The 12,500-nt window shown below is 27.8% G+C and overlaps 1 protein-coding gene across 3 annotated transcripts in view; it reads right to left on the reverse strand.

Moving 5' to 3' along the window:
* Window positions 1–12,500, reverse strand: part of fbln1 (fibulin 1) — a 77,779-nt gene that overhangs the window by 61,647 nt on the left and 3,632 nt on the right. For all 3 annotated transcript variants that reach the window (XM_051099642.1, XM_051099640.1, XM_051099643.1), the window contains exons 2-3: window positions 9,419–9,530; window positions 4,648–4,780 (exon numbers count right to left, since the gene is read on the reverse strand). In XM_051099642.1, coding sequence (XP_050955599.1) covers window positions 4,648–4,780; window positions 9,419–9,530 — 245 coding nt within the window. The remainder of the gene's footprint in view (window positions 1–4,647; window positions 4,781–9,418; window positions 9,531–12,500) is intronic.

Here is a 12,500-nt window from a genome sequence, read left to right on the forward strand (position 1 = left end):
AAAAGGCAATCCCAAAATGGATTGCAGTAGACTGGAAAAAGCGAAAAGATATTAGACAAAGTGCTGGAAAGCATCAATAAAACAATATTTGTATATAACATATTAAAACCATTTAGCCAAAATGTGTGTGCCGTTTATTTTTATGCTTATTAAAGATTCATGTCGCTCCACTTGATATTGCTGCCTGTGTAGAGCGTTTCAAAATAGTTACTTATAAGGTTCTCTTTCTTAGAAGGCAGCTGCCTATGTAGGGAGCAGACAGTGAAGTAGTTTACTAAGTTTCAGAACAGAACAGTGTCGGGTTTACTGCGGTATACGGACACAAAGAAGTGCTGTGTCTTTAGTCTTTTGATGATTTGTTGTAGTCTGTCCACTAAACAGAATTCACACCTATGAGCTAAATAACTACGAATCCTTTTTCTACCACACACACTGAAGCATGAAAAAGAAAGAGAGAGAGAAAGAGAAAGAGAAATAGAGAGAGAAAACGACTCTTAACACCACAGAAAATATATTCCTCTAGAGGACGTAAGCAGCGTGGCCGCTTTCCCAGACGCAGATAAAGTCTCATCCTGGACTCAAACGCATGCTGTCAGTGATAATTCACTTCTGCAGATCTTTCTGGATTCAGTGCAGAGATTAAGATGTAGCTCTACAGCAAAAGCACAAAGCTGAATGTGGAAAAATAGAAATCTATGGATGTAAACAACGTAATTAAAGGAATAGGTCGTCAACACTGCATATATTGTATATACAGTGTATATAATATTATAAATAGTATATATGCTATAATAAAATGTATATTTATGTAAATGTATATTTGTTTTTAATTAAAAAAAAAAAACTAATTTGTGTGTGTGTGTGTGTGTGTGTGTATACACACACACATATATAATTTTTATATACAAATGTATTAATAGTAAATTGTTTATTAAAGTATATATATATATACATACACATTTATACATATACATATATCATCAACACCGTTAATATATTAAACGTATTAGATATACAGTGTCTATTATATGATAATATATAGTACATACACTATTTATACATTTATATATAAAAAATATATATATATTTATATACACACACACACAAATTAGTTTTTTTAATTAAAAAACATTAAAATCATATATATATATATATATATATATATATATATATATAAACTTATTATTATTAAACTTATTATTATTATTTTATTACAATTAAAATTATATATCTATATCCATCATAAAATGATATATTAATTATATTAAAATTATATATTGTGTATATATATATATATATATTGTATTATCAACACTGTATATATTAAGTAAAAAGTAAGTATATTTGTTTTTAATTAATTATAGATAGATGGATCAAATTATATACATACATGTATATATATTTTTTTATTGATTTATAGATAGACAGATAAATATATTATATAAATATATAATATATATTATATATATTATATAAATAAGAATACATAAAATTACATACATCATCAACACTGCATATATTATATATACAGTGTATATTATATTATGTATAGTATATATTATATATACACCATAAACAATTTTTTATTTATACATTTATATATAAAATTATATATATATATATACATAAATGTTTTTTTAAATTATATATATATATATATATTACACGTAATATTTAGAATTATAGATATTAATTTTTACATATTTTTAAAATGTGATATAATTTTTTAAACATTAAGACTGACATAAGGTATTAAGATCACTTTTTCCTTTGTGTGTGTATAATATATAAATTGTATGTATATATATATATATATATATATATATATATTTCTTAAAATATATATTTTTACATTTAATAATATATATTATTCTATATAGTGACTAAGATCAATTCTTTTTGTTTGATTTTTAGGCTAGAATTACATGATTTTGTTTTATTTTAATATAATTCTTAATATATTATAATAAACATCATGTATTATTTTATTATAATATTTATTACTTTATCTATTTTTTTTCCTGAAAGAATTATATATTTGTTTTTTTTTTTTTTTTTTTTTTTTTTATTTATATATATATATATATATATATGTAATTAGGAATATATTATAATAAATATCATTTTTGCTTTATTGAAGCAAAAGCACATAATGCTTTAATTGTATATTTATGAAAAATATAACAAAATGAAGTGAATCTGGCAGAATTTTTTCCTGTGTTATGCATAAATTTAATTTATTTATTAATGAAAAAATAATGTCAAGCTCCAAAATGAACAAAAATCTGCATTAATGTATGATAAAAGTAGTCCATATTACTTGTGCACTATAAAACGTACAGTTACTTAATGAAAATTAAGTCAAAATAAGCTAAAATTCAGTCTTCCAAGACACGCAAGACATTTTTGTGTGAATTGTCCTTTAAGTCAAATGCATGTGCATCTTTTATCCATGAATCGTTGAATAAATTGAACAAATGAGGTTTCTGAGAATTGAAAACGGCACTAGAAAACGCTCCTTTAGAGGAAACAGTTCTGGTGATTTAAAAAGAGCTTAAACTTGTCCTAAGATCATCTAATACCTGCCTGAACTGTGTCAGATAAATTAGACTCAGTGGTTAGTGATGAACGCATAAATAACGCAGAGCAATACGTCTGACAGGCGCTTTTAAACACTCTTACAGTCCCGCTGACAACCCCAGATAAATGTTTCCTAGAAAACGGCAGACACCTGGAGGATCGTAATGTCGAAACGCACTCAGGTGTGTATTAAACGTTGAAGAGACACTCTATTCTTCATCCTGAGGTTTGGCAGAGAGCCTGTGCGTATAATCGGAGCTGGATTTATAACGGCAGGCTGACAGAAACAACCTGCACTTTTGTAATGTGGGCAGGTTCCCTCCTGCTCAATGTAAACAGTGCTGAGAGAAATACGGCTTTTTTTACCCCTCAGTCTCTGAGTTTACATAAAGAAGAGTTTGGGCCTTAAAAACCACATTCATCATCTTATTGTGATCTGAGTGTCTAACACAGACGTGTTCGTACAGGCTCTCTCTACCCAACACACGTACAACAGCCACAAAACGTACTTGGACACTTAGATCACACCGAAAAATATGTGCATTTTAATGCATGTATGAACTATTAAACAGAAGTAATTTATGTATATACATATATATGCACACACACATGTACTGTAGATATATAACTTTTTCCTTTTTTTTTTTTTTTTTCTTCTTCTTTTTTTTTTTTTTTTTACTAAACTGTTCTTTTCTACAATATTTATTTTTAAAATAGATTTATTACTTCAAACATAAATGTATTTATTATATTGATATTAGTAAAATTTGTTATACGTACTATATAAACCGGCAATATATATTAACTATTGACAATTTATTTGTACTATTTATATTATATATATTTTATAATATGACTGAGTATATAGTAAATAATATTTTCATGTAATAATAATGTTAAAAAAGCCAAAAAAGTATAGTAAATTATATTAAATTAAAATTCATTTATGTATATTAATGCTGTATTCAAAATATAATTTTAATATTTATATTTGTTAAAATAGTACATCTATAGTAAATATTTTAATCTAATATATTTATATATATATATATATATATATATATGCAAACACACTAAATAATAATAATAATAATTTTATATATATATCATGATATATTTAAAATGCATATAATTATGTTTTTAGAATAGTAAATAGTATATATATAACATATGATTTATTAAAATTGCATATCATTTACAAAATATATATTTTTAAAAAGTTATATATATATATATATATAGTCTTTTATTTTAATCTATTAATAATATATTACATGTATATAACTTTAAGAAATATATTTTTGTAAAAATAGTAAATATTATATAAATAGTACATTATATTTTAATATAATAATAATAATATATAAAAAAGTATATAATTTAAATAAATATATATATATTTATTTATTGAAAATAATATATATATATATATATATATATATATTAATGCTGTATTAAACATAATTTGAATATATATATATACACACACACACACACACACACATATATATATATATATATTAAATATATTTGTTAAAATAGTACATATATAGTAAATTATATTTTAATCTAATTATATATATATATATATATATATACACACACATATGCAAACACACTAAATAATATTTTATTTTACTTTATATATATATATAATTAGGTTATATATAATGATATATTTACAAATGCATATTATATATAACATATTAAACATGTATAAAATTAAATTATATATATTATATATATAAATTTAGATTTTAATCTAATAATGATTTATTAAAATTGCATATAATTTACAAAATATATATTTTTAAATATAGTTACACGTATACGTATATAATATAATATAATTTTTATATAATATAATAATATATAATATATGTACTATATATATATAAAATATAACAAAAATACTTTAATGTACACAATATTTATTTTTTTATAAATAGTGAAGTTTGATAATAATTAATAAATGTAATTTTTTAAGTTTTGGTATCGAACAAAATCTGTTCATAACAGATGCAAACATTTATATGCATGTGCTGAGAAAATCGCGCTCAAACGCACCTTAGCTGTTTTTGTTTCACACGTGCTGCTGGACAAGAGCGCGTCACAGCTTCCCTGGTCCTTCGCCATGTTGATGCCGCTGGTGCATATGTTGTCTTCAAGAACCGCAGAACAGCACTGTTCCTGAGCGATCCTACAGGACACACACAAACACACAGTCAGCCCAGGACATGCTGTATCGGGTCAGTCGGCGAGTGGTTTAAGATCTGGGCTGGTAACCAACAGATTATTGCGGTTGAGCACAAAGTGTCCATTATGTGCTTGAGAAAGTTTTCTGGTGGACTAGTTGTGAATATCAGCAAAACAATAAATAAACAGTGCTGGTGAGTAAGTGATTATATGTAATCTAGATTACATAATCAGATTCCAAAATTAAGTACTTGTAATTAGTACTTAAAGTAATAATAGTATTATATAATTATACACTGAAAAAAAGATTTCTCAATTTTTTTGACTACATTTTACAAGAAAATACTTTTTCAGTCTTTCATAATATTTTCTTGTGAAATTTACTAGCAATTTTTGAGTGAAAATTGTTGCTACACCATTTGTTTTGTCTCTGTAATTATATTACATTTTTAAAATACTCAATCAGAGTAGTTTTTAATTTTATTAAATAATTATATGTTATTCAAAATTTATTGATTCATTGATGTTGGTCACATGCCACACAGGTAAACAAATGAAATATTTTGTGTGTGTGTGTGTGTGTGTGTGTGTGTTTTAATTTGATTTGTTTATTTAAAAAAAAAAAAATTGTGAATTATTTACTTTTTTTTTTTTTTTACAGTTTTATAATATATATTAATTCATTTTCATCAACGAAACCTAGTTTGTTTGATAAAAATTAAAAATTGATAAAAATTCAAAAAGTTTTGAATATATATATATTATATGTAATTAATTACATTAATAATAATTTATTCACAAGTAAACAGTTAAAATACTATTATTATGATTGTTTATTTTTATTTCATTTTTATAATATTAATTATTAGCTTCTTATCAACGCATGAAACCTAGTTTGCTTGATAAAAATTACAAATTTTTAAAATTTAGAAGAAATAAAAAAATAGTTTCTTGATAAAAATAGAAATATATTATATAAATAACTGTTATATATATATATATATATATATATATATATATGTATATATACAATTTTGATATATGAATTAATATAATATAATTATTGTTATTATTATTATTATATAAATATATTTATTATGTAAATATGTATATGAAATATGATATATATAAATATAAATAAATATATAAATAATTTAATATTATTATATTATAAATATTATATAAATAAATAATTCTACTGTCTTTATGGTGTATATATATATATATATATATATATATATATATATATATATATTTATTTTTATTTTATTTTTTTTTGTTTAGTAATACACAAGTTATGTAAAAAATACTCTGACCTAAAGTATTCTGAATAAATTGTGTAATCTAATAGATTACATTACTAACTACAATTTTCGTCATGTAATTTGTAATCGGTAGCGGACTACAATTTGTAAGTAACCTATCCAGCACTTTAAACAGACGAAAGGACATCTGATTTCAAGGAAAGCCTGTTCAGATTGTGCATGACCCCAAAATTCCTTTTATTTCACTTTTACTAAATGATTCTGCTTCCTGGCCATTTAAAACCGCAGGACAGATGTTAGAGAGCAGAAGTGGAGCACACTTTTGACTGCAGGACGTCATTGTTTGGTTCTGCTCCAGGTTGGACTGCAGCGCTGACGCATGGAGCCGAGTTTTTACGGTAAGACGATCGCTGTTTGTCTCGTTCGCTCTTGCTTCACCCTCTTTCACAATCAGCCCATCCATTTTCCTAGGAAAGCCCAAGACGGCCGTCCGTGGTGGTCGTGCACCTCCGAACGGCCTTTTAAGGGAGAAGTCTTCTGCAATGTCTCCTTTCGCTTACTGGACTTGTTTTTCCCCTTTTCGGTGTCTGAAATAATCTGCAGATTTCCTGTTATTTGGGTCGCTCGCTCTTCTCCGTCTGACTAGAGTTTCACCTCAGTGGAATTTCCTGGATTTGGAAATATTCCCGTTCCTGCGAGCCCCCCTACCGGAAAGATCCAAACCATCACCACCTTTTTCTCGCACCCTCTCATTTAAACAAACTCCGCATCGCTTGGAAGGCCAAGGCAAGCGCGTCTGATGCCAGAGTAACGCGATCGGCTTTGACTGGCACTGAGATTGAACGCTGAATAGTTCAATTCAATTCCTGAATAGGAATAGCTCGCCCAAAAATGAAAATTAGGCCATAGGAGATGTAGATGAGTTCATTTCTTCAACAGATTTGGAGAAATGTAGCATTGCATCACTTGCTCACTAATGGATGTGAATGGGTGCCGTCAGAATGAGAGCCCAAACAGCTGATAAAAACATCACAATTATTTACAAGTAATCCACTCCAGTCCATCAGTTAACATCTTGTGAAGCCAAAAGGTGCATGTTTATAAGAAACAAATCCATTATTAAGACGTTTTAAACTTCAAAACATCACTTCTGGCCAAAATGTAAGTTCATAATTCATACTAAAGCTTCCTCCAGTGAAGTCCATCTTCTGTTGTCCTCTCACATCAAAATCCACCCACATATTTGTTTAGAGCTGTTATGGACTGTTTTGGCTTGTAAACGGTGCTTGATTTGTGCAGATTTCTCTCTTGATTCAGACCAGATGTCTTTTATTATGGATTATGGACGGTTTGAAGTTAAAACGTCTTAATAATGGATTTGTTTCTCATAAACACGCAGCTTTTCCTTCACAAGATGTTAACTGATGGACTGGAGTGGTGTGGATTACTGTGATGTTTTTATCAGCTGTTTGGACTCTCATTCTGATGGCACCCATTCAAATCCATTGGTGAGCAAGTGATGTAATGCTACATTTCTCCAAATCGGATGAAGAAACAAACTCATCCTCATCTTGGAAGGGTTGAGGGTGAGTAAATGTTCGGAAAATGTTCATTTAGAGGTGAACTATTCCTTTAAGGCAAGACTAACTGGTTTGTTTCTGTTTAAAGCATTTTCTGTGGAAATTTCCACAAGAAACAAACCTGCAGGAGGTGGATTCGGAGATGAGCGGCAGACTTGTGCAATCCTGCGACTCCTGGCCTCTTTTCTTCATCGGATTTGGAAAAATGTAGCATTACATGACTTGCTCACCAATGAATGTGAATGGGTGCCGTCAGAATGAGAGTCCAAAAAGCTCATAAAAACATAAAAATAATCCACAAGTAATCCACTCCAATCCATCAGTTAATGTCTTGTGAAGTGAAAAGGTGCATGTTTGTAAAAAAAAACTAATCTATCATTAAGGTATTTTAATTTAAAATTGTTACTTGTGGCCAAAATATGACTCCAAAATCCATAACAATGTTTCCTCCTGTAAAAAAGTCCATCTCCTGTTGTCCTCTCACATCAAAATCTACCCACATGTTTGTTTAGAGCTGTTTTTTGGACGGATTCGACTTGTAAACAGTGCTTGATCTGTGCAGATTTCTCTCCTGATTGAGACCAGAGACTTTTATTATGGATTGTGGACTTGTATTTTACCTGGAAGCAACATTTTAAAGTGAAAACGTCTTAATGAGGGATTTGTTTCTTACAAACACACAGCTTTTCACTTCACAAGATGTTAATTGATGGACTGGAGTGCTGTGGATTACTTGTGGATTATTGTGATGTTTTTATCAGCTGTTTGGACTCTCATTCTGACGGTACCCATTCACATCCATTGGTGAGCGAGTGATGTAATTCTACATTTCTCCAAATCTTATGCAGAAACAAACTCATCTACATCTTGGATGGGTTGAGGGTGTTCAGAAAACGTTCAGTTTGAGGTAAACTATTCCTCTGAGGCGAGAATAACTGATTTGTTTCTGTTTAAAGCTTTTTCTGTGGAATTCTCGGCAAGGAGCAAACCTGCAGGTGGTGGATTTGGAGATGAGCAGCAGACTTGTGCAGTCCTGCAACTCCTGGGCTCTTTTCTTTCTTTGGATTTGGAGAAATGTAGAATTGCATCACTTGGTCACCAATGAATGTGAATGGGTGCCGTCAGAATGAAAGTCCAAACATCTGATAAAAACATCACAATAATCCACAAGTAATCCACACCACTTCAATCCATCAGTTAACATCTTCTGAAGCCAAAAGGTGCATGTTCGTAAGAAACAAATCTATTATTAAGATGTGTTAAACTTCAAAAGTTCATAATTTATAATAAAGCTTCCTCCAGTGAAAAAGTCCATCTCCTGTTGTCCTCACACATCAAAATCCACCCACATATTTGTTTAGAGCTGTTATGGACTGTTTTGGCTTGTAAATGGCGCTTGATTTGTGCAGATTCAGACCAGATGACTTTTATTATGGATTATGGACAGTTTGAAGTAAAACTTCTTAATAATAGATTTGTTCACAAGATGTTAACTGATGGACTGGAGTGCTGTGGGTTGCTTGTGGATTATTGTGATGTTTTTATCAGCTGTTTGGACTCTCATTCTGACGGCACCCGTTCACATCCATTGGTGAGTAAGTAATGTAATCCTACATTTCAACAAATCTGTTGAAGAAACAAACTCAGCTACATCTTGGATGGACTGAGGGTGAATAAATGTTCAGAAAATGTTCAATTTTGGGTGAAGTACTCCTTTAAGGCAAGACTAACTCATTTGTTTCTATGTAAAGTGTTTTCTGTGGAAATTTTGTAGATCTCAGACGGCGAGGAACAAACCTGCAAGTGGTGGATTCGGAGATAAGCGGCAGACTCGTGCAGTCCTGAAACTCCTGGCCTCTTTTTTTGCCATCATTACAGCAGTCGTCCAGCGAGTTGGAAGCTGTGGTCTCTGCAAAAGAAAAAAACCAGGAAAGACATTACGCACGACAAATCTAAACCAGATGATTCCCACACACGCAGACATGCAGATTAGAGGTTTGTACGGGCATTTGGATAAAGCTCAAACCTGGCCTGTAAACGAGAACCTGAGCTGAGCCAAATAGTCTGGTACTGTCACATTTTACGACAAAATTTGAAGCATTTCAGGTTGTTGGTTTGCTGACAGAGCAGCTATTTTATGCTTTCGGGTTGCTGTCGGACTAGATTTCTGTGTTAAAGCCCCGCATGCAGCGTTAGATTTGCCGTGACTTGTCCCGTCTGATGGATTCCTGCATTATAACGAATCTACGCTTTTACCAGCCACTCTTCAGCATTTGTAGCTAACCAGCTCATTTCTGGCACAGTGTAAGGTTTGTGGTTAGGACATGAGCACTAGATTCGTCACTACGGACAGCAAATGGCGTGCGAGGAGAAACAGTAGGAGAACAGGGTCCAAAAATGTACTTATCTTTTGCCAAAATGTTGGCTAAATCGAAAACATTTAGCAGCCATTAATATCTCTTATAGCCTTTAAAAAACTGCAGCTTGCACTGTTTTAAATATACACTGTTTTAATCTTTCTAATTTTTTTATTTAATGATCAATCAGTGCACTACTTGCTGTTTCTTTGTAATTAATTAGTAAAATTTACTAGCAATAACAATTTTTTATAACCATTTGTTGTGTATTTATATTAAGTTAATATATTATATTATAATATATGATTAAATATAAAACAATATATTATTTAAATATAAAAATATATTTTTCATCAATGAGAAAGGCGTTATCTAGCTGATTTCCAATGCACATTAGACGCAAATATATTCATATATTTTATTAAAATTACAACATAAATTTCTTATCATATTTGTTTCTAATATAACATTGTAAAAATTGTTATAATTAATTTTAGAGTTATTAAGGTTTAAAAAAAATTATAATAATAATTCTATTATTAATCGGGATACTATCTCAGATTATTTGATTTTAGCAAAGATTTTATGATGATAATATTATAACTTTGAATTAAATATTATACAATATTTATAAATAATTAGTAGCTTTTAAATGAGTAAATATATTATGTAACATACTTTTTTTCAAGATTACTTGATTTTAGCATAAGGTATTTATATATCACAATTTTCTAATTAAACATAAAATGTTATAACAATTTTATATTCATTGAAGAAGTATAAGAATAAATAAGTATATTAAATAAATTATATACAAAAATGTGGATATCAGCTCAACGATTATTTGTCTTAGCCTACAATATTTATAATCATAATAATATATATTTTTACAATTAAAAATGACAAAATATTGTTAGAATTAAGATCTGTGACAATAACTAGATGAATTAATAAATTCTACATTAATGTGGTTACAAGCCCAGATTATTTAATAATAAGAATAAGATATTTAAAGTCATAATATAATATTTTTAATTAAACATAAAATATTGTTAGAATTCCTATTATAATCAACAGCTTTGAAATGAATAAATATATTAGATAATTTATATACATTAATTATTTTTCTGATTATTTGATTTTAGCATAAAATATTTATTTATCATATTACATTTTTTTCTAATTAAACAAAAATATTATTCAAATTACTTTAATTATTAATGAGGTATAAGAATAAACAAATACATTATAAAAATTATATCAATTAATGTGGATACCATCTCAGATTATTTGATCTTAGCCTAAGATATTTATAATATAATAATATATATTTTTACAATTAAACATTATAAAATATTGTTATAAATAAGATAAATTAAAATTAATATAATGAACAAATTATATAAATTAATGTGGTTACAAGCTCAGATTTTTAATTTTTTAGTGTAAAATATTTATAATCATAATACTGTATTTTTAATTAAACATAATAAAATGTTGTTATATTGAATAATAATGAATAAATATATTAGATAATTTATATTAAAAAAATTCAGATTATTTGATTTTAGCATAAAATATTTATATATCATACTATATTTTTCTAATTAAACAATCATATTATTAGAATTACTTTAATAGTTAACAAAGAGGTATAAGAATAAATAAAAATATTATTGAAATTATATAAATTAATGCAGATATCAACTCAGATTATTTGATCTTAGAGTACAATATTACAATCATAATAATATATGTTTTTATACAATATTGCTATAATTAAGATCAATGAAAATAAATAAATTATATAAATTAATGTGGTTACAAGCTCAGATTTTTAGTATTTTTTTAATGAAACATTATAAAATATTGTTATAATTAATTTCATAATTAACAGTTTTTAAAATGAATAAATGTACTAAATAATTATATTTTTTTTCAGTCCAAGATACTTATATATCATAAAATATTTTTTTAATTAAACATTATTAAAATATGATCATAATTGCTTTTAAAATGAATAAAGAGGTATAAGAATGAATAAATATTTTAAATAAATTATATAAATTAGGATGCCAGCTCAGGTTATTTTAGCCTAATAATTATTAATTTCCAATTAAACATTATAAAACATTGTTAGAATTAAAATTTATAAAAATAAATTGAATTAATAAATTATATAAATGAGATCTAAGCTTCATATTTTGAGTTCATATTTTGATGAGACATTGAAAGCTGAGTTTCTTTGTAAGGAAATGGTCGTTAACAAGGTCTGAACTGTTTGGGTCAGATGGTGGCATGACCTTTGTCTAATTAGGCATGGACGGCACATGGAAAACCCCCTAAAAAAAAAAGGTTACTGGCCCAAACCCGGCGGCTGAAAATAAAGACTCTTCCTGAACACTCGGTGGGAAACCAAATTCTGCCTGCAGCCCTTTGGTTTTCTTCCTTTTCTAAGGATTTTGTACATAATGAAACACCTACCAATGTTCAGCCAATCAGACAGAACTACTGGGCATCAC

The sequence above is a fragment of the Labeo rohita genome, chromosome 25, assembly GCF_022985175.1.
Source record: "Labeo rohita strain BAU-BD-2019 chromosome 25, IGBB_LRoh.1.0, whole genome shotgun sequence".
Lineage (NCBI taxonomy): Eukaryota > Metazoa > Chordata > Actinopteri > Cypriniformes > Cyprinidae > Labeo > Labeo rohita.